Genomic DNA, 23,749 nt, shown 5'->3' with positions numbered 1-23,749 from the left:
TAAACATTTTATGCTACATAAACATTTTTGCATTTGACATATATGCCACAAAGACATTTTCAATTTAGGGGATGTTTTTTTTTTTGTGTATTTGTTGTTTTTTTATGTGAATAAAATGATAAAAAATGACTTCTGCTAAACTATGTTAAATTATGAAGTTTCATGATTTGTACAAAACTAAGTAAATAAATTTAAAAAAATGGTGTTACATTAAAGAAATGAATGCATTAATGAAAAAGTTTTGTTTGTCTGGAAAAAAGCTTCAAGATTTTCTATCTAAAAGAAACACATATTCAGGAATAGACAAAAGTGCAACACTTTACATACATGCAAGTTTATATTTTTTATTTGCTTGTCCATTTTGTGTGTTTTTCTTAATGATGTATTACTTAAATGTGTGTATTACATGTAAATCTTGAAAAACTTGATGCATATGATAGGCCATAAAACTATTTGAACATTTGTATATCAATAAATAATATCAGCTTGCAAGCCAGTAGTGGTTTATTTTAGCTCTCTGTGTAAATAATACTTTTTTATATTTCAAAAGAGATCTTACCCATAACATGTGAGAAGCTTGCTTATTAAAAAACAAATAAAATTCTTTTGTGATATTTTTTCTAATTTTTCTAATTGTAGTGGCCATTCTGCAAGCAGTTGTGTCCATATTGCGATTTTAACAAATATATTAGGTAAGTAAACTTGTTAATGATCTTTATTCTTTTAAATAGCCTTTTCTTTTTACCTTTATTTTCTATCCATCATAGGGATGATGTTGATAATGAACTTATGATCCATTGCTTACATAAGGAGTTTCAAACCATGTGTACTATGTATGATGTTAAGAAAATAAAGTCTGTTTATTTTGGAGGAGGTAAATTCTAAAATAAGGAAGTTTTAGTTTGTTTTTTTTTTTGTTTTTTTTTTTTTAAATATTATGTTTAAAAAGTAATCCCTTTTTTAGAGGATGTCTTATTTGTTTGTTTTTTTTTGTTTTTTTGTTTTTTTTTTTCTCATAATTTCCTATCATTTTATTTTCTGTCATCAAGGTATTCAGTTTATTACAAAAATAAAATAAATTCTTACTCTCTTTACATCAAGTAAATTTTAGAAAATTCATTGATGTTTTAGCTTTTAGATTTTTTTAAACACATTTAAAAAATAACATTTATTTCATCAAGTTTATCATTTTAGTTTTTCTTTCATTAACTGTTTTTGTTTTTTTTTGTTTTCCTCATAATTTTTTTTTGTTTAATAAATATAATTACAGAAGCATTGCAGCATTAATCTGCTTATATATTTAATGGATTTTTTTTCTTTTATAAAAATAACTTTTACATGTTTTCATAATATATTCAGGAACACCAAGTTTGGCTCCTCCAAAGTTGATAAATAATTTATTAGATAAAATTTGCAAGGATCTTGAGGTTGGCTGTGAAATATCAATAGAAGTGAATCCTACAACTACTGAGAAAAATAAATTAAGGTAAAATTAAATACTTTTTTTATTTGTTTACTTGTTTACTAACAAAATTTTATAGTTAAATTTTATCACAATTTTACAGCCAATTTAAATCTGCTGGTATCAATCGTGTGTCTATTGGAGTGCAGGTATCAAGCATGTGCAGATTCTTTGTTTATACTTTTAAGTTTCCTTTACAAACTGTAACTTTAAAAAAATTGTTGTGACATGAACTGGTAACTATGAAAAGATAAGAAAATTGTTTTGAAATTTTTTACTAAAACCAAAAAAATATCATTACTTTATTTATTACTACTCTTTGCAGAATTATATTATCTCCAAAAATGTGATGCCTAAAAATTTTTGCCCACAATTTTGATGTTTGATTTATGATATTTTATTCTAAGGCTCTAATTGACGATGATCTGAGGATTTTGGGTAGAGAGCATAATGTGAATCAAGCCTTAAAGTATGCTTTTTAATTATAAAAGTTTCTGTGATTTTAATATTTTATAGCTAACTCATATTTTCAATATTTTACAGTTGTTTTGAACATGCATATGAAATTTTCAATACCAATGTTTCAATCGACATAATGTTTGGGAGACCAAATCAGACCCTTGATGGTTGGATATCTGAGTTGGAACAGGTGGGGTATTTTTGATAAAGTTAGATTCATATTAGCATTAGATTTGAAAAATTTTTAAAGTTTTACTTCAGGTGAAACTTAATTTTGTTCTACTTCACAGATAATAGCTTTAAGGAGTAAACATTTGTCACTTTATCAATTGACGATGAAGAAAGGTACTCCAATGCAGAAACAATACAAAAAAGGGCAATTGGTATTTTTTTTTAAGTTTATGGCTTTCTACCATTTCTTTTGATAACAATTTTTTTTGTTAAAAGCAAAAAAAAAAAAAAAAGAATGTAATGATTTACAAAAATCATTTGTTTGAAACTTAAAAATTTTTATTTACCAGCAACTACCATCAAATGATGCTTTAGCTGATATGTATGACACAACTGTTAAGGTATTTATTGTTTTTCAGTTTTTAATGTTAAGTGACCATTATAATATAAGATCATTCATATTGACATAAGATTCAGATTTTTTTTCAGCTTTTTTAAGTATGCTACTTTATATAGTATGAAATTTCCTGAATTCTTTCAGTTTTTTATTGAAGATTTTATTTGATAATTTATCAATATGATATAATATTCATTTTATTCTCTTGAATTTTTTTCATTTTCATTACTATACCTTTAGAATAGACAAAAAATGGGATTGATTTTTAAAACTTTATGAGTTAATTTTAGATGCTAGAGGATACAAAAATAAAAAGATACGAAGTTTCTAACTTTGCTGAGAAAGTAATATTTTCTTTTCGTTTTTAACTTTTAGCTGATATCTTGTTCCTTTTATAAATTTTAGTAGATATCTATTTCATTTTAAATATATATAAATGACAGTTACAACATTTCTATTAAGTTTTTCTTTTAAGGGTTTTGAATGCAATCATAATCTATCTTATTGGCGAGGAGAAGATTACATAGGGATTGGACCTGGTAAATATGCGTCTATGTTTATATGATATATAATCTAAAATTACTTAGAGCTTTTTAAACACAAGCAATGTCAAGGATTTGTTTATTATGATGATACTTGGTATTTTGTAAGTCAGAAATTGTGGTGATAACGACAGAAAAGCCCAAGTGCTTGACCATTTGATGCACAGCAGGTGCTAGAAACTGCTGGGTTACTCACCTTTGAGATATAGTGCCAATGTACTACATGTTGTCTTATTTCACATACAAATTGAAATAAAATGTAGTCCATACAAATGTAGTCCACACGATGCAATGTGATATGCATTAGGCTTAATAGGCCATTTTAAGGATAAAATGGGTAATTGCTCATGAAATTTAGGTTAAGTATAAAAACTGAAAATTCATGTAAAAGAGTAAATAATTGCTTTCAATAAACAAAAAACAAAAAAAGTACAACAAATGATTTTATGCTCCATCTACAAATACAATGGCTGACACATTCTCAATTTGTCAAAGAACATTAAAAAACTAATGAATATGGTAAATTTACCCTCACTATTCCTGGTTCAAAGATTCATTTGACTCCTTGTACTGTAGTTGTTAAAAAGTATTGTAGATAGTTTGACAGATTCAACTGCATTAATAATTATCTCACAAAACATAAACCAATTACAAGGTCAAAGTGCTAAATTTTTAATCAAGGTCTAAAGTTTAATCAAGGTCTAAAGTTTTAATGTTTCATGAATAAGTTTGATCCTATAACATAGTAACTTTTTTTCTCAAATGTTTTTTTTTATCTGTTTTACTAGCACATGGTGCTTTTTCATAAGGTGGCTACTAGTAAAAGGGATTAAAAAATTCATTTAAGTGTTTTAAAAAATAAACCACTTTTTCATAAATTGTAAATAGTTTTAAAGTTGTTTATAATTTTTTTCTCAATTTAATGTTGATTTTAAATTTTTTCCATTTAGTTGCACTAAATGTTTCATTTTGTTGTAAAAAACGTTTTAAGTATTAAATGTTAAATGTTATTTTAATTGTTTTTAAGGTGCTCATGGAAGGTTAAAGATTTACAAATTTTAACTTTTGCATTTTAGTTTGGTATAAGTATATTGTTGTTTTTTTTTCTCTCTCTCTTTTTACTTCTATTTTTTTGTAGTAAACTTGTCTTTCTTGTATAGTTAAAAACAAATAAATTTAAATGCATCATTGAGCAATCATGGTTCACTAATGACTTTTCATCAGATTTATTAAAACCAGCTATCACACTAATATCTAAATGGCTGTTGCTTTAATAAAAAATGGAAAAAATAATTTTATGTTTTTGCATAAACATGTTAAGTAAATAAGATGTTTTTATCTTGTGGAAAAAATGATCTAGACTTATCACACCTGATGGTTTATCAAGACATGCCTTAGTTCAAATTGCTGTGCCAGAGCATTGGATGAAACAGGTTTGCTAGTGTAACTTTAGCTATACTTGGTGTTGTTTGTGATATAGTTTTTCCTTTTTTAATATTAAAGTTGAGAAATTTCATCAAAAGTTTGATGGGGTTATGCTGTGATTGCTGTTGTTATGCTGCATATGAAAATTAAGGAAAACTTAATAGAAGTTTTGATAACTAGGTTTTATATTAATTTTAAAATAAATCTCTTAAATATCAAAGTTCATATAAATATACAAAATATCACATAAATGGATTTTTTCACCAGGGTTTTGGAACCGGGATTATAGAACCGGGAAAAACTGGCTAAAGAATTCTGTTCCTGAATTGGTTTTTTATTTGCAAAAAAAAATTTTTTAAAAAAAAGGGGGGGGGCGGATTATCACCTTATGGGATAATTAAGCAATTAAAAAATTAATTAGTCTTTCAGTTGTTGAGTTTTAAACAATGTTTTTAATTTTTGTGTTAATTTTTTAATTAACCATTTTATTATTATGTAATTAGTATTCAACTGAATGTGTAGATAGACTACAAAGTGTGTACTGCAAAGTGTGTTAAGTGCAATTAAATTTTAACTTGCAAAGAATGGTCTACTAGTGGGTTATCTCATTATCAACAAACAAAACATGAAATATTTGAGAATAAATGAAAGGGAAAAACCACCTCAAAAAAAAAAACGAAATCTGATCAAAATATTTCATCATTCTTCTAGAAAGAATCAGACATCTTAGAAGAATTTATTTCAAAACTTGCTGCTAAAGATGGAATGTCTATTCATTCAGTGTGCAACTGTAAATTTTTTCAATCAGCCCCATTGAATAAAGGGCTAAAACTACCCAAAGATTAATCAATTGTAATGGAACTTGTCTATCATCAACATGACTTGATTTGGGAAGAAATTAAACATAAAATTGAAGAAAGAAAGCAAAAAAGTGAACGTTTCAATATTTCACTGGATGAGTTTACTTCTTCAAGGAATCGACGATACACGAACGTTAATGTTCATGAGCAAAACTGTCACTACAATCTTGGTACGATTAGGAGGTCAGCTGTATTTCCTGCTGAAAATTGTCTTGATATTCTTAAAAATAATTTGCCTGAGTTTTGTCTGGATGTTTAAACTTTAATTGTTTGTGCAAAAACAGATTGTGCTTCACTAGTGAAAAAAATGAACCGATTGTCTGCATTGAAACATCAGCTTTGTTATGCTCATGCCCTTTAGCTTGCAGTGTATGATATATTTATTCACCCATAGCTGTTCCTGATATGGAAGAAGAAAACACAGACTTAAGTGATAATGGTGGTGAAAGTATCTACAATGATAACTTTGATATTATTCAAGTTGATGTAAAAATACCAAGCCTAGTCTGTGTGCTTGAATGTTTTGTTAAAAATGTGCATTTACTTGTCAATTTACTTAGAAAAAATCCTATTAAAAATTAACTCCTCCAGAAATATGTCAAACTAGAACATGGAAAAGAACTTACATTAATAAAAGATTGCAATATAAGATGGAATTTAATTTTAGCCTTGATTAATAGGTTCCTTTTCTTGCGAAAAGCAGTTAGCAAAGCTCTTGTTGACCTGTTAATTGAGATAAGTTTAACAAAGGATGATTTTAATCTTCTTGAACAAGTTCAGTTTGCTTTAGAAGCACTAAAATTAGGTGTTGAAGCATTGTGTCGGCAAGATTCAACAATGCTTTTTGCTGATGCCATTTTTCGTTTCATATTTGCTCAGTTAGAAACTTGTCAGTCCAAATTTTCACAAGCAACAGCAGTTAAAAAACGAGTCATAGAAAGGCGACAAAGAGATCTAATCAGTTTGCTACGTTTTTTCCATGATCCCAAATGCTTAAAAGAACAAGACAATTTGTTTCCAATGTCTTCTTAAAAAGTAATGCAAAAAAAGGGAAACGAACTTTTCCACCGACTATTTCCAAACCAAAGTGATCAAGATGATATATGTCAAGTAGTTAGTAATCAAAATACAACAATTGTACAAGAAAAAAGAGTTTCAAAAAAATTGGAAAACGTCATGCAAAAGTCAACCTGTGTAACTAGCAAGAAACTACTAAATATTTCTTCATTCATTAACAAAGAATTCAATATTTTTGGAACAACAGGAGATCGAGCTCCAAATCTAGATTTACTTTGCAATGCCCTGCTGACCAATCCACCAACTTCTATGGAGGCTGGACGAGCTTTTTCTGCTGCTGGGTTATTTATTTCAAAGCTACGTAATTGTTGAAAAGTGAAATTGTTTAAGTGAAACTGTTTAAGTGAAATGTTCTTTTGATGCCTTTTTGCTTTTTTAGAGCATACTATATTCAAAAAGGAAAAATAAATTCATAAATTTGTTAAAAGTTTTTTTTTTTCGTGTTTTTCCCCTGTTCTTTGGTGAATTTTGGTGAGTTTCCAGTTTATTAAAAAAAAAAAAACCAGGGAATTCAGAAACTCTAATCTTCATGTAAGATTTTTTGCATTCAATATCAGATCATGTGTATTGAGTTGTTTTTGTTTTGCAACTTTTTTCTATTAAAAAGTAATATACTTGCTGAATGCCTGTAGGATATGTTCACCTTTGACCATTTTAGTGATGTTCACCTTTAACGTTTCAAAAATGCTTTAAAACATATTAGAAACGTTGTTGTAAAACATGTTGTAAAACTGTCTTTAGGTGCAACAGCGCAAACATGGTATAAGAATGTGTACAACACTTTCTCATGTTCAGCGGTAAATCTTTTTATATTTTTTTAAACTCTAGCTCTGTTTTTTCATCTTTAAAAATTCTCACTTACACACTATTCTTTTACATCATTTAAGCAATGTTAATACAAGCAGTCTTCAATCACAACATCTATTAAATATCAGTTTTTTTTTACAAAAGAATCCCAGATAAAACAATCCTTGATCATGTTTTTCATCTTAAGTTTTTGAATCGTTGATTTAAATTTTAAATTATTAATCATCTTCATATAATTTAAAATTATTAATCATCTTCATATAATCTATTATAATCATGTTTTTATGACATAATAACTGAAGCGTTTAGTTTTAGAGAAATTTATTAAAACTAGTAGGCCATTATAGTTAACAAAATCAGATCTTAAAAAGTACAGATCCTGTAAAGTATAAATTACAGATCTTATAGGTAAACTTTTCAAGGGTAGAAAAAGAATTAGCAACCATTGTTTTAAATCAGAATATCTTGATTGTTAATGAAAAAGTTAATATATAAAATATATATTTTTAAATAAAAGATGTAATCACACCGTGCTGCATATTGTTAAATAAAAGACAAAATCGCCTCCTGCCGCATGTTTGAAAGTGTCATCATAAGAGCTCCTGCTTTTGCTAAAAAATTAACTCTTAAAGTTTTCTTGATTCTAATTGGGTGAAGTTAACTTTAGTGCGTATTTAAAGATGGACAAAAGCAAATTAACAAAATAGTTTATCGTTAAGGTCGTTGCAGTTTCACCAATTGTTCACTATACCAACTGTTCCTCTAACGTTTCACTAAATTGGAGTAGATGATAAAGAGCTTCAATATCCTTTTGACACTTTAATCATAGACACTTTTGATTTAAACCCATTATGTTAAAATTCGACGAGTTTTTTTTTTTTTTTTTTTTTTAAGTTTATGATAAAGTAAACCCTTGATCAAAATTTGAACTTTGAATAAAATCGTTTTCTCGATCAAATTGAAGTATTTTTTTTTAACATTGTTTTGAAATTTAAATGAAAAATATTTTTTTTGTGAAAACCGAAAGTGAAAAATATCGCAACTTTAATTTGTTTTCATTAGCTGTGAAGAAGCAATTTTGCTTGGACTTCGTTCATCAAAAGGTCTAGATAAAAAGGTTTGAGTATTTCTATAAAATTTTCGGCTCTATATTACTTCGACTAGTTGTTTCGTATATTCTATCGTTTTTAGTTATTTATGAATGTCGTAGGATGGCCAGTAAAAGAACTGTTGCAAGATGAAATCTTCTTACACTTTTTCGATCGAGGACTTCTTCATATTGATGACAGGTTGTTGTTTCTTTGTTATTTTGTAACGTTTTCAATAAGTTTTTCAAATTTACACTTGCTACAAACACATTGCACTAAGTTTAAAGACTATTTGGAAGCTACTGAGAAAAAATTTGGAAGCTACTGAGAATAGGCTTAAAGAATTTTGATCTTTCTGTGTGCGCATGTTTTCGGTTTAATTTTTTTTGTTTTCAACTCGATATTCAAAATAGACTTCAAATCGTCAGCAACAAAGTCATTTAATTTCACCAAAAAAAGTTTTACTGTTTATTACGATTTTTTCCTTTTTCTTCAGCCGTTATTACTTAATAAAGTTTTTCTTTAAACATTTCTCTAAACTTTTAATTCATGATAAAGTTTCAATGACTTTGTTGCTATGAAGTTTTGCCCGCCGTCAAATGGAAAATCCAATAAACATGAAAATTGGATAGACCATACGTTTATTGTTTGTGCTTTTTTGATCTCATTTGCTAGATTTTTAAAGATATTTCTCGCTTTGAATGTCGATATTTTGAATAAAAATGAGTCATTTTTTTGTTTTCTTAGTCGGTTAATTTTTAGTCGATGTTGATCGTTTGTAGGTTTTTGTTTTTTGAAATCAACAGAAAGAGAAAAGAATAATTGAATGGGTCTATTTCATTTCCGCTGACGACGAGTCTTAAAAGTTTAAGTTTTTGTAAAAAACTTACTTCATTTTCATCCGGTGCGTACTGCGGAATGAAAAGTCGGAGCTCTTTCAAAAATCGGAATCCAATATGTTGTAAATTAAACAGTTTATTTTACGGTTTTTATTCCTCTTTTAGTGGATTAAGATGCACCCATCAGGGAATGTCAGTTGTTGATAGTGTTGCTATAGAAACAAGCCTCGCTATTGATCGAATAACGACAAAATTATCACGCAAGGAGTTGTTCGTCGATGAATGAAATATAGCAATACGACGTAAAAAAATTTACGAGTGTAATTTTTTAAAAGAAACTCTTGAAAAGAATTTCAGATTTGAAAAATTTTTTAAAGAATATATGGAAGCAGTTATTTGTAAACTTCATATGAATATTTCGTAAAGATATTTACTTTTGGTATTTAGTGCCCGCTGGACATTTGTCCTCATTTAGTATTAAAGTTAATATATTTGATTTGTGGTTCCTTGCGTTAGATGTCATAGAAATTCTTTCCTCGCGTGTGCTATTAGTTCAATATATGGAATCCTTCCTACACCAAGATACCATAATCCTACCTAGGTTTTTGTCATTTAATTTTGGAATCCAATCCTACGTAGTTTTTTTGTCATCAAAATAAATAAGCTTACAGTGAATTTCTGTACGGTTCAATTTACAAAGCTGTGAAAATGAACGGGAGTGTGCAATCTTTTTTCCTTCGTTTTTTTTCGCTACTATTTAATAAGTCTAACAGCTCAGGAAGTTTGTCGTACTCTTGTGTCCTGTTCGCCATGAATGATAAAAGCACAAATTTTCAGCTATTAAAACTGAAATTAATGTTCGAAAGTTTCCAAAAAGTTACAAAATAATAAGTATACTTGATTAAGTGCTTACGAGTTATAATTTTTTGATAAAATCTTTTCGAAGTCGCCATTTGAAAAAACAACTTTATCTTTTTAAGGACTCCTCAAAAAATAAAAAGAAAGAATTTGTCATTATTAGTGGCTTAAATATCTTACGAATTACGAATTAGCAAAATTAAAACTCAAAATCAGGAAATTTCTGTAGCCCTAAAGAAAATTCAGATCATTAGAGACATGCGAGTTTAAGTGATCGTATACTGGAGGTGGACTATTATTAAATATTTCTTCGTATTTATTAGTACACTGATTAGAAGCCAAATAATAATATTGCAAATAACTTTATTTAATCATTGCAGATCCTTAATTCATAAAATTTTCATGGAAATTTCAATAAAATTGGTATCAAAAACATGTCTAAACTCTGATTCTCTAAACTTGTTCAAGTAGTACGGAAGATCAAGAATAATACGCAATAAAATTCAAAATAATGACATGCAAAAAATAGTATTTACAGTTTATAAAAATATAGTCAACATAAATATATGAAGAAATAAATATTTTATATAGCATAAGAAAGTGCAATTTATACGAAGCAGAATGTAGGAAACCTTGACAAAATTTATTCTTTCATATTTAAACTTTGAATTCATCTAAAAAATCTGGCGAAACAGATCGTACAGAAAGCGAGTACAAAAAATTGCGGTTTTGTATAAAGATATTTGAAATTTATTCAATTACTCAACTTTTTCAATTTTGCCGATGATTTTATTTTTATACCTTGGCAAATACTCGTCATCGGTCCGCAGTTCTTCATACACAACTTCCCCGTCGTCGGCAGATATTGTTTTAAAAAAAAAGCGAAAATTCCCGCGTTTAGTTTCCGCCTTAAATTGTCCAAGTGTGACTTCAAGAGAAGGGATTGTTATACGATAGGGGATTGGCTCATTGCCAAAATAATAGGTTATTGTTGTGGAGTTTTGTGTACTTCTCTTACTGTTTCCACTGCCGTGCGTTCTTTCGCTACGAGCTTCACTTTGCGGATGACTTACGTCACTGTGAACATCAGACCTTCTCACGCTTTTTAAGTCTCTGTTATTAGGATCACTATGACGATCGCGATGAGTATGAGAAACAAAATTTTCATTTCGTTGCGTCATATCATTTTGTTCTGAAAGATGGCGGCTACGGTATAAAAGCTCGTTTTTGGGTTCAAAATAACCATATTGATTCCATAAACGAGACGCGCACGAAGGAACACTGGATATCTGAGATGGATTATATGACACAACGGAATTCGTATCGGAAAAAGAAGACCAAGCGTTACCAACATGACGATGACGCTGGTCATATGACGGGTCGCTGTAAGCAGACATGTGGTCACCAATATGATTCGCTGGTCGCTGTTGGTGCAACCTAAGAACAAGAAGATAAATCAAATTTTAATCTAAAGAATTTAATTAAATCTCATAAAAAAAAGTGAAAAAAAAAATCTGTTTCAGATCCCAGCAAGCACATAACGTTGAAACAACGTTGAAACAACGTTGTAACAACGTTGATCAACGTCGATCAACGTTATTTCAACGTTTTTTCAACGTTGTGTGCTAGCAGGGATGACCTTACAGTGAAAATAACCTATAAAAGGAAACATTTTCAGGTTTTATTACAAAAAATCGACAAAAACTATAAACTCATTATGTGAAAAATAATAAATATTATTCATTAAGGATTATTTTCTAGTAATAATAATTTTTTCAACTTTATTTCCAGTGTGAAAATATATTTTTCAAGTGATTTAAAAGGTATTTTTTTACTATCACTTTTAATTCTCACCAGGTTCCCCTTAATTAGTTCAACATTGGTTAAAGAAAATTTTTCAATATCAAAATAAAATTATTACAAAATATTACCTTGATGAAGATCTTCTTGAGGTCTTCGGTTCTTCAAGTACTCGCTTAACTTCTGTTAACACAGTTCCTGTATCTGGTTGAGGTAATAAAGGCATGTTATGGTCTTGGGCGATAGGAGCTTCTGGAACATTTTGCTGTTTTTTTCGTCTCACAATTGGAGTTGGAGCAACATAATCCATTTGGTTCTCTAATCTTTCATTTTTCTCCATCCAGGCATATATTTTACTAGTGTCAACTTGTTGCTGGGGTTCTGGCTGAATAAAACCATTATGAGTATTGTATTCCAACGTATTGAAGAATTGTGATTGTTCAAAGTTGCTATTGTTAAAGATTCTATCATTTTTTAACAGTTCATGGTTATTATTAGAATTAAGATAGCTTTCTTGAAAATAATGATTATGAGAGGTGCGAGTACAATAAGAAAGAGAACCTTGACATGACATACACTGACATTCCCCTAGATTATTTCGTATGCCATGATGAACTGCATTGAGGAACTCTTTTGCAAGATTGCGATACTTTGGATGTTGATCATTATTTACACAGGAACCACTTGTTGATGAAGCTCCAGCAACGCTATATCGAACAGAAGCTGGTGGCATCAACCATGATTGAGTATCTACATCATTTAAAGTAGCTTCATAGGTACTTTGTAAAGGCTGACTAAGTGGATTTGATGAGGTTTGATTTGGTAATTGAACCTATAACATCAAATATACATATATATATACATATATATATATATATATATATATATATATATATACACACACACACACACACACACACACACACACACACACACACACACACACACACACACACACACACACACACACACACACACACACAGCAGAAAATGTTAGCAGAACAAATCTTATAAACATTATTAAAAGTACATACAAAACTTCGTTCAGCTACTTCTCTATCAAGTATCAACTTTTCTAATTTCTCAGAAAGTAATTTAGCAAATTGTTCCGGAGCCAATTGTTTCATAGATTCCATACGCTGTGTACGCTAAAAATACAACAAGTTAAAATTTAATCTTTTTAAAAATCAATTCAAAAACATAAGTATATGCATATAGTTGCCCCTAAAACTGATTCATAAAAATAAGTTTTTAAAAATAGACATAACTATCCAAAAAATTGTAGAAAAAATAACCAAAAAACTAACATGAAGCCTAATTTTAAAAATATACAGTTTAAATTTTATAGTTTAAAAAAATGTCTTTAAGATCAGAAAGAGAGAAACTAGAAATTTGCATGCATTATTTGATTCCTGTATTAATTGGAAACTTTACCTTCTGTATTTAAACATTATATCACAAATGCGTAATTAAGGATACTGCAATTTATTTATAATTTTGAGATACTAAATTATTAAAGGACTAAAATTATTGACTTAGTTAAATACTAAAGATGTTAACAAAACCCAAAAATCTATTTAAAGTTTAGAAACTTTGTACTTTGATAATGTTCAGAGTGTAACTAAAACGTTTTTTTGTAGCAGATTTTGAGTCAAACCATTTTTTAAAAAAGTCGAGGTCTAATTCCCTTATTTGAAACAAATTAAAATCACAACTTTAGGTAGAAAATTTAAGTTAGAAATTAATTATTTAACAATCTTAGTAACATAAAAACTAACCAATATGAATAAACGTCCATTTAATGAAAGAAAAAATTAATAAAGTGGAAAACACTATGAAACATTCTTGTAAATTAAATTAGAAAGAATAGGAAATATTTCTTTCTTAGAAAAATTACTTTGCATGTTTTTAATTTGTCAGCAGGGTAGCTATCTGTAAATCTTTTCTTAAAATTATGAATAGAATGTTTCTAAAGGAGCTTAAACTTTACTTATTTCAATAAAAATAAAAATAATTCTGCTTCATAAAAACACTACTTAAAATGTGAATTTTTTTTATAGATTGTGACAAACAAGATTAAAGAAAACCTAAAACAAATCTTTTGGTCATGTTGAGATTTATATATTTATTTACTGCTTGACATTAATTTTAGGCTGCACTTAATTTTTAAAACATTTTTGTTTTTGATCATAAAAAAAACAACAGTTTCATAAACCAGTATAAAAGAAATAGAAATTTTATACATTTTTAAGTAGGTACACATTGGTGTTTGTACCTACTTAGAAAATATTAAATATAAAGAGATCTTTGATTTGAAGGAAATCTTCATACCGATTTAAAAGCAGGTATATCAGGAACATAATCATTGCTGTGGCAATTTAGATCCCCTACAGATTCACTAAAAAAAGAAGTTAACAATAAATTTGACTCCAATAAAATCATTTTATGTTTTTGACTCCAATAAAATCATTTTTAACTTTATCAATATGAATTAACAAAAAATATATTCTTGCAGCAACAATAAAAATAAATTACATTATAAAGGTATTGTAGGATTAAAAAAAAATGTCAACAATAGTAGTAACACTAACATCAAAGCAAACACAACAACAACAACAAAAATAGTAGCAGCAGCTATAACAATAACAGTAGCATCAACAACAACAACACCATCATTAACAGTAGCAACAGCAACAAAAACAGCAATAGTAGCAACAGCTTTTTAATAAAGTGCATTTTAGTAGTTATAACATTATAAGTACATTTGTTTTTAGAGTTTTGATTAGAAAAATTGTATTTAAAAAAACATATTCGAGTAATAAATCTCGCATGTAATTTTTAAGTTGTATTTTAATGAGGCGTTTTTCAAACTTTTAAAATTTAAGTTCTATAAAAAATATTTAACTATAAAAAATATTTATATACCGTTTTAACAGCTATAGTTACATAAATTTACCTTCGCTTATTTCTAGCACTGACCGATGGTTTTTTTCTTTCCATTAATCTTGTTTTAATTATACTTCTTTAATAAAAAAAAAATTTAAGATTTTTATATTGATAAAAAATAGTCTGATACCTTAAATATTTTTAATAGTAGCAAAGAAGCAAATGAAAACAATTTAACACGCCATCTCCTCAAAAACTTTGGTAATTTAATGTTTGGTTTGATCGATGTCAAATTTGAAAGAGGAGAATAATATGAACGTATTCAACAAAAATGACTGTTTTTAAACTAACAACCGCTCGCATTCGATATTTAGTTATCAGTTTTCACTAAGGCAAGCGTAGTTACATTACGGCAATAAAAATCACATTACAAATTACGGCATATTTACACCATCTGCTAATGTCAGAGTAGATCCCTTTCATTAATATTTTTTTAGTGGCGGTGAACTTCAACCGTTATTTCCTCCATACGAATGCTTCCGAAAGTGCGTGAAAAAAAAACATCGTTTAATAGATAAACGGTTTGATCTACAAATTTAACTGAGGTAGACAATAAGTTAAATGCAACTTGACCTCAACTCCAGATACACGAAAAAGAGTGCTTAGAGGTTACACACATTTCATACCTAAAAACATGCCTCATTATTAATTTAGAGGACCCGTCGAAAAGTAGCAAAGCTCACACAGGCGCATCGCTTTTAACTTTCCGATATGACAGGTATCATGACAACGGATTACACTCAAAGAGAATTTTAAACGGTGCGACCGAGAAGTCTTTGATAAATAAGTTTTAAATTGAATTGGCGCCGTACAGATATTTGCCGAAAAAGCAGTAACGCGTTTTTTTAAACTACCGTTTAAATGGTCTTGAAATACCCGAATCGACGCAGATTTAAAGAAAAACATGATTTAATTAATTAGGTAGTAAAAAACCCTAACGAGTTTATTCGTTTTTACAAGGAAATTAAATATATATCTATTTTTAAATAAACGTTTTGCCGTCAGTAAAAACGGACAAGTGTTAGAACGCAGTTAGCAAAAAGCATCGAATAGCGCTTAATACCAATAATAATACCTTAAGCCGCGATCTTTTATTTACTTTACAGCTTTGTTTGCGTCACCGTTATACAGATTTTTTTTTTTTTTGCAAACTATTTTGAATCATTTGTGTTAAAAACCAATAAAAACTATTTTTTTACTAGCTTTGAGATAATCTCGTATTAAATGATGAATTGTGTTTAGAAAGTGTCAATATTACAAAATATAAATTTGGATGTATTTATTATATTTTCGCGTATATAAATTTATTTCCTACTAATTTATAAGCATATTACATACATACATACATACATACATACATACATACATACATGCATACATACATACATACATACATACATACATACATACATACATACATACATACATACATACATACATACATACATACATACATACATACATACATACATACATACATACATACATACATATATATATATATATATAGAGAGAGAGAGAGAGAGAGAGAGAGAGAAAGAGAGAGCTAATAGTAAAATTAAAAATATAAAAATAATAAATATAGTAACAACAAAAGCACCAAAAACAGTACTAACAATAACAATAACACTAAGTGTAATAATGATAACAATGTATAAAAATAAATATGAAATTAAATCAATACTCTAAAAATAGAGATATCAAAATTACCTTGTCTGCGTTTGGTAACTGACTGTGTGATCTTCAGCGAGTGTCGGCAAGCTATGTGGTATCTTGCTTAAAACCCCTTGATTTAACCGATGAAAGTCGCTTGGAATATATTCTACATGCCCGTTCGTTTCACAGTAAAATGTAAAAAAATCTGACTTCAAAAATTTAGGGTAACAAACGTCTCTAAGATTCGCGTAAACCTCATGCTCGATTTCTAGCAATAATGTGTCCGTAATTTCGTTGGCACGCAACCGAAGTGCGAGATTATTTCGGGCTTGATCAGAAATCGGTACTCTAGAGTCTTTAATACGTACAAAACGAGAGTAAACTTCTTTTGCGGCAGCTTTATTTGGATGTTGATTACGATAAGTTTTACACGAATACCAGCAATCGAATATTACAGAAAGTTGATCAGTTCCAAGAAACTCATAAAATGTCCTCATACCTTCATCATCTTCTAAAAGTACTTGAATGTTTGTTTTCCATTTCTCGTAATTAGGATAGCATGTAGTAATCAGCTTTTCACTATGCGATTTTTTTTCATTGTCCTTAATATAATAATGATGTTTATTTGCTACTTCATCCTTGTTACTCGCAATTTTGGTTGTTTTTAGTGTTTTCTCTTCAAAGATGGTTGTTTCTGCTTCAGAACCCATAGGTGTAGGTCTTAAGGCAGTTGAAGACATTTTTTAGTTTTATATACGACTTCTATACAACTATAAGAAAAACAATATATATTTTAGAATGAAGCTGATTATGGGACTTTCGTTTACCAAAAAGATAAAAACATAGAACTTTGTTATAAAATAAACTTAAGAAAACTTTTTATCAATCAGTTTATAAATAAACACATTGGTTGCTCTACAACCTTCAAAAACTCAGGTTTCATAAAAACACTTTTTAATTTAAAACGCTTCGCTCACTAAAAACTTATTTCTTCAGTTGTTAAATAAAACTGGCGTCTAACATACATGTTTAAATTAGGATTTCGACTCTAATAACAAAAAGCCGAATTTTCTAATCAATACACTAAAGTTACGAACGATGTCTTAAACATTGCGATATTTCTTTGTAAACAACTATTTCAAAGTTTGTTCATTATATTTACTTAAATTCTTTTAAAATTTAAGACCCAATATTACCATAAAAATAAATCTCTATAACATTCATAACCATTACAAACTTTTCAAAACAAATTTAAATCTTGGAGCCCACTTTTGTGATATTTTAAAAATTCAACAGATTGAGGTTTGTACTTCTAACATCAAAAGCACCGAACACAATTGCGGTTTTTTTATTGTGAAGCGACCTCTCGACGTCATATTTTTTGACTAGTAAGCCGCGCGAATCAAAACACAGAACATCTTTAAACCGCACCAATCATGCTTTACTTGCATTGTTTTGACATATAAAAAAACAATAAGGTTTAGCACATGTCGGTTGGAGTAATTATTTATTGAAATGGTACTTCACAGAACGAGAAACAAAAGAAAGAAGCCATAAACTACAAGTACATTTAGAGAAAAGTATATTCGGCAAGGTTTAAGAACAACAACAAAAATCATTTTGACAGAATAACTTTTCCTTTTAAACTACCTAATTGGGCTAATTTATCAAAGAAAAGTTTAACTGATTTTGTATAGTTAATTTAATCTTGTGCGGGTCTGTGATTTGTTTTCTTAGAGTAGAGAAAACCAATTATTCGGTATACTTTAATCGTTAAAGTTTCATTCAGAACAATTTGCTATTTTGTTACCATTGCTTTATTCAGACCGCTATGAATTAAAAAAAAAAAAAAAAAAAAAAAAACTTCTTTTAATAATAAACTTTTTAGTTTTTTTTTAAATCATCGTCGTTATCATTATGATTAACAACAGCAGCATTTATTATTATTATTATTATTATTATTATTATTATTATTATTATTATTATTATTATTATTATTATTATTATTATTATTATTATTATTATTATTATTATTATTATTATTATTATTATTATATTATTATTATTATTATTATTATTATTATTATTATTATTACTATTTACTTGTATTATTTCTGTTCTTGCTATTATAAATATTGTTATTATTGTTGTTTTTATTATTATTATTATCATGCTATTGCTGCTGTTGTGCTGTTGTTATCAGAATTATTATTACGTACAAATTCCTAACTTCTATTCTTTTAATAAAATAAAACACCTGAAGCCATTGTTGTAAATGTCTGTTTATTTGATCGTTCACGAAAGTCATTAAATTCTGAACACCGATCAGTTCAATTCATCTTTTTCCGTCTTTTGTAATTTGGATGACAAACTTTAGCAGTGCATAAAGTTTAATTGATAAAACATTATTTCATATGATAAGCTTTCTTCATATTGTAAACGTATGAATTTAATATTATCGCTATTAAACAACAACAATAATAGCAATTACAATAATTAAAATGAACATTAGTTACCATTATAATAAAAATATTACTAATAAAATTTACAACAAGAACTTTCATAACGAATTTACAAAAACAGATTTTTCTAATCAACTTTTTCAATGACTTCTATCGTCACCAGATCATCGGAATATTATTTTTATCGTCACCAGATCGTTGGAAATAGGTTTAATAGAGATAATTTTCCTATCCTGTTTTCTATCATGCTGACAGACCGTCGCAAATCTTGTTTGAGGCGCAAGCTGTCCTGCATTAAACTCACCTATAATTTTTCAAGCGGTGAATCTATGGAATGCTCTAATTAAATATTGTTTAAAAATCATGCTTAAGTTATTCTTATAACATCAATTGAAGATAAGATAATCCTCTTTTCAAAATAAATTTTAAAATAATCAAAGCGCAAAACATAATTAAGTAATGAAGTGGCAATTGGTCGTTAAAACGAGCGTCATTTGGGAGAAAGAGAAAATTCTGTTATTTGCGCAGATCTTTTGCTGTTTTAATTTTTATCTCATGGAAAAAGTTTTTATGCGATCTCTTTGTTTGTACACAAGAATTTTTAAGAAAAGGGCTAAAGTAATTAAAGACTTGTTTATTTAATTTATATCAATCATGATTATCGTAGTATGCATGATTTTCTCGTGGCTCTCTTGTAAAAGATGATTAAAAAGAAAAGCTTCTGTATGGCGAGGAAGATAAGAGGTAAAAATAGCAGATTTTGGCTACTACAAGGTGATTAAATTTACACCAGCCTAATATGCCATTTATAGGTACCGCATGTGCCAATCGTATTCATTTAATGATTAAAGTGTCTGCCAAGGATAAAGAGATTATTTGCAGCCACTTTTTCTTTATTCTCTCTTCCTCAGACTGCAGCGATGAATGAAAGAGATCGTAATTGTCACTTTGTTTCAACAAGGAGATCAACTATTAACTGTTATACAGAAACTGGGACTCACAAGAAATCAACGCAAGACTATGTGCAACACCTACCACATGTTCCTCAAGACTGGATATAGATGATATAGACCGCATTGATGCTTCAGTTTGGCAGAAACTAATATTTTTGGATTGCAACAAGCAATTCACATCAACAACAAGGCCTAATAAATAAATAGTAAAATTTGGCGTAGCTCAAACACCACGAGATATTCAAATTGAGTCAGCTCATCATAATATAGTTTAAATTGTTGTTGTTTTAGATTTGATGATTTTGTAAGACGATTTGTAAGATGCAGATAATTTGTTTGATGAAAATGAGCTGTTAAATGAAATGGATTTTTAAGAGAAAGATTGTGCCTTTGAAGAGAAATTAAAAAATAGAAATAGAAACTCTTTTTCCTAAAATATTTACCTGTGGGTAAGTTTTATTCGGATGAAACACAAAAAGGTGCTTTCGAACATTTTTAGTAAAAACCAACAAAAGATTCTCAGGATTAGAGAAAAAAAGGTTTGTATAAAAATAAATGATTTTTTATAAAAGGTAATACGGTAATTAAGTAAATATCACAGTAACTAGGAAACTTTTTAGTGGATTTCAATTATAAAAGTATCAAATGTTTTCTTGTGTTTTCGAAACAATCAAAGTAGGCATGATTTTTGAAAAAGATTTCAGCTTTATATAACTTTGATAATCAACAAAACCTCGAAAGTGAACGAAATCCTGAGAAGGATCTTCAACTAAAAAAATCAAACTAAAATCAAGAACATGCACAATTTAATGAACTTGTTAAACATCATGAATTTAATGAACTGAAGATAGTGTAAATTTTTATAATTCCACTCCACAGTTTCAATTGATCAATAAGTACTCCCACAGTAACTTTCAACAAGTTAAGAATTAATCCTCAGTTCATTACAAGATTATTGTGAAAATCGAAAATTATTTTATTTGCCTTTTTTTTTGACTTTTTTAATACATATATAACTAAAGTAGCAATAAATGCATTTACTACTTGTCATAATATATTCACTTTTTAAGTCCTCTTTTTCTCATTAACAGAGGGAAATCGAGTGATAAATTTTCTAGATATATTTGGCTTCAGATCAAGCATTTTAAGATTTAAATTTTAAGGCAATTTTATCACGTATTTGCCAATTATTACAGAGCTTCAAGCTAAATTTTTTTTTCTGCAATAACTTTAGAAATTGCAGGTTTATATTGTACTTGGTCTAATAAATCAATTAATATTTATGAAAATGGAGCCAACACTCAAAAATTTTATTTCAACTTCCTAATTGGTTTATTTTAAAAAAAAAATGTTCAGTGCGCTATAGTTTACCATTCCAAACATAAAATGTTCAGTGCATTATGGTTTACCATTCCAAACATATAAATTGTAGTGTTGGAAGTATTAAGCTCTGTTAAATGGTGTTAAAAGTTTAAAGTGTTGTTAAATTTGACTAAAGAAAACAATTCCATAGCAATAATATTTCATTCAACCACATTTCTAGCAATTTCATAGAGGTTTTGTAGACAGTGAATTGTAGCATTTGTTAACTTTTCTTTTCCTCCTCCAACTCCTATAACAACTTTTTAAGATTTCTCTATCTTCTGCCAACACATTTTGCATTTATCCAATACACTCACCGTTATATTAGGATAAGTATTCTTAATGTATGAATAACTTTTACAATCACCATCACCATTATAGTTTACATATCTTAGTTTATTTTGTGACATTTTTACAACAAAGACATTTTCAGTTCTAATAAAAAAGGAGCTGCTGATAAAGTTGAGTCATCAGAATTTTTCTTGCATATCTATTTCAATCTTCTTGATTTTTTACTTTTAGTACTTTGTTTGACTCAATATTAATAAAGATTATTAGATAACAAAATTATATTATAATAAAACAGCTCGCAGTTCTTATTAAAAATCCTTTGCTATGCATGTTGCTAAGCAGATCAAATTTACCTAGTCGAAGGAAACGTTAGAAATCTAAAGAACTTAATCCAATTTTAAAAATGGTTTTCAAGGCTGTGTTTAGCGATAAATTTCGTCCCTGAAATACATTCAACAAAAAAAAAAGATTTTCTTAAAAGTTTTGAGGGGTCTTGCATCTTAAAATATATAAGTTAAATTTTCCACAACCCCATACAGCCATGACCCTAAAGAATGAAATTATTATGGAATCAAAAATTCCATAATAATTTCATCCTTTAGGGTCATAAAATTCCCGCGTTTTACAAATAAAAAAAAAACAATATATAGCATATATTGTTATAGAGCATATCTACAACTGAGTAAAAAATATAAAATAAATTTCAAGTATTTTACTCCTCCTGAGAAATGATTTTCTTTCAAGCTACACTTTAAAAATCTTGTTTTGCGAAATCCAGAAGAAGCATCTACTAGTATCATCTGTTAGCTCGTGTCAGTTCAAATGTTTACACAATGCTTTTACTAACTGAAGGAGTTTTTGCAAAAACTCGTTATTTATCAATTAATTTTAAGCATGATGAGTTCTGTCTTCAGTTGATCAGTAAAAGCAATTGTTGCAAAGAGTACAAAGTACCATCTACCATTTGGCAAACGTGAAATTATTACAATTATAGCTGCAATACAAATACCTTTTCACCACACATTGGTAAAGATGGACCACAAATTCTCAGAGTTAACGATTGTGATTTTCGCTACTCATTGGAATTATTGAGTGGCCATTGAAAATCAGATTGAAATTATGGAGATGCCAGCACATTACTCACATTGGTTTTAGCTGTTGGATTATTCTTAGACTACCAGAAACATCCTGAAATCATATCTGTAAGGAGCTAATGAACTGCTACCCATGAGTCACAGCAAACAAATCTAACTTCTGAGACCTTTCAGCACGGGATAAAGCATTCACATTAGATAACATCATACGTGGGTTTCGAACATGTAACATAGTATTTAATCTGCTTTTGCAACCGAGGCTTACCCCCCCCCCCCCTTTGATTCACTATTCTCAATGCAATAGTCATGAAAGTATTATGAATCAATGCAATAGTCATTTAAAAAATTTACTAGGGTTAAGTCTTCAATTTTCAGAAAATGAATCAATAGTAATCGGTTCATCAAGAATGAATAAAACAGTAGAGCAAATCAAAGCATTATGAATCAATCGTCAAATAAAACCGTTTTGAATCTATCTGTAAATAAAACCTTTGTGAATCAGTCGTTAAATGAATCAGTGGACAAATTAAACAGTTATAAATCAGTCATCAAAAAAATCAATTCTGGTTCAGCTGTTAACCATGTAATAATGAAAAGGTCGACTGATTAGCGACTGAATTGGCTCTGGTTATGACAGTGATACTTTTCCATACCTAAATATTGGCAAGTCGTAGAACTGTTAGAAAAATGTTTAGAGGTTTTTGTGATGTCTTTAGAATAAGCAATTCCAACTAGGTTGATGAAAAGAAAAAAAATTTCTTAACTGAAAAAACATAAAAAATTTAACAACACGAGGAGATAAAAAACCTGCTCTTAAAATAAATTTAAAATCTTTTGTTGCTATCTGCATTGACATTTATGGGACTTGCATATTTTTGACTTGTTGTATTTGGATTTTAATTACTATTGACTTCTTGCAAAGTTTGTTCTCTTATAGAACATTTGATTTTTACTAATAGATAGGTAATTTTACTAATAGCTGGTAATATTAGATAGTTTTAATATCATTCAACCTCTTAGGCTGTTTTTATGACTAATAAAAAGGACAAATGTTTAAAGTTTTGCGAGCTCGTATTGTTCATCTTAACCAATAAAACCGTTAAACATTCAAACTGTCTATTAAAATGGAAATATCTTTAAACTCATGCATTCTTTAGCCAAACATAGTTCATGCTACGTACGTACACAATATAACTTGAT

General features: G+C 28.5%; 2 protein-coding genes across 6 annotated transcripts; one reads left to right on the top strand and one right to left on the bottom strand.

Moving 5' to 3' along the window:
• The first annotated feature begins 108 nt into the window (after positions 1-108).
• LOC145193401 (radical S-adenosyl methionine domain-containing protein 1, mitochondrial-like) lies at positions 109-9,556 on the top strand. 3 transcript variants are annotated; one of them, XM_090072606.1, is made up of 17 exons: positions 109-329; positions 640-692; positions 768-874; positions 1,360-1,486; positions 1,566-1,611; positions 1,870-1,931; positions 2,006-2,111; positions 2,212-2,304; positions 2,443-2,493; positions 2,780-2,833; positions 2,965-3,028; positions 4,059-4,071; positions 4,392-4,464; positions 7,135-7,190; positions 8,263-8,317; positions 8,392-8,489; positions 9,293-9,556. In XM_090072606.1, exons 1-17 carry the CDS (start codon positions 219-221, stop codon positions 9,411-9,413), a joined length of 1,290 nt encoding a protein of 429 aa, XP_089928732.1. In that variant the 5' UTR covers positions 109-218; the 3' UTR covers positions 9,414-9,556. The 3 variants fall into 3 exon arrangements, 1 of the variants encoding a protein (XP_089928732.1); XR_016447534.1 differs by having other exon boundaries at positions 111-329; positions 4,059-4,111; XR_016447535.1 differs by lacking the exon at positions 7,135-7,190 and having other exon boundaries at positions 110-329; positions 4,059-4,111.
• A 926-nt stretch (positions 9,557-10,482) lies between these two features.
• Positions 10,483-17,179, bottom strand: LOC149878359 (uncharacterized). 3 transcript variants are annotated; one of them, XM_090072603.1, is made up of 5 exons: positions 16,442-17,179; positions 14,117-14,183; positions 12,820-12,933; positions 11,917-12,617; positions 10,483-11,422 (listed from the first exon to the last, which is right to left on the bottom strand). In XM_090072603.1, the coding sequence occupies exons 1-5, from the start codon at positions 17,125-17,127 to the stop codon at positions 10,744-10,746; spliced, it is 2,247 nt and encodes a 748-aa protein (XP_089928729.1). In that variant the 5' UTR covers positions 17,128-17,179; the 3' UTR covers positions 10,483-10,743. The 3 variants fall into 3 exon arrangements, with proteins under 3 accessions (XP_089928729.1, XP_089928731.1, XP_089928730.1); XM_090072605.1 differs by lacking the exon at positions 16,442-17,179 and adding an exon at positions 14,862-14,988; XM_090072604.1 differs by lacking the exon at positions 16,442-17,179 and adding an exon at positions 14,742-14,824.
• Between the last annotated feature and the right edge of the window lie 6,570 nt (positions 17,180-23,749).

Source organism: Hydra viridissima, unplaced genomic scaffold (genome assembly GCF_058129835.1).
Source record: "Hydra viridissima isolate aposymbiotic clone 2 unplaced genomic scaffold, HvirCarnegie_v1 scaffold_15, whole genome shotgun sequence".
Lineage (NCBI taxonomy): Eukaryota > Metazoa > Cnidaria > Hydrozoa > Anthoathecata > Hydridae > Hydra > Hydra viridissima.
Note: the sequence above shows the minus strand (reverse complement) of the source record. Positions and strands in the feature narration are given on the sequence as shown.

Excerpts from the sequence above, each read along its gene's own strand:
- LOC145193401 (XM_090072606.1), top strand. The coding sequence starts at position 219 with ATGAATGCATTAATGAAAAAGTTTTGTTTGTCTGGAAAAAAGCTTCAA. Across the intron at positions 2,112-2,211 it reads GGATATCTGAGTTGGAACAG|ATAATAGCTTTAAGGAGTAA; the intron begins GTGGGGTATTTT and ends TCTACTTCACAG. Across the intron at positions 2,494-2,779 it reads TGTATGACACAACTGTTAAG|ATGCTAGAGGATACAAAAAT; the intron begins GTATTTATTGTT and ends AGTTAATTTTAG.
- LOC149878359 (XM_090072603.1), bottom strand. The coding sequence starts at position 17,127 with ATGTCTTCAACTGCCTTAAGACCTACACCTATGGGTTCTGAAGCAGAA. Across the intron at positions 12,618-12,819 it reads AAGTAGCTGAACGAAGTTTT|GTTCAATTACCAAATCAAAC; the intron begins GTATGTACTTTT and ends TTGATGTTATAG. Across the intron at positions 11,423-11,916 it reads TCAAGAAGATCTTCATCAAG|GTTGCACCAACAGCGACCAG; the intron begins GTAATATTTTGT and ends TCTTGTTCTTAG.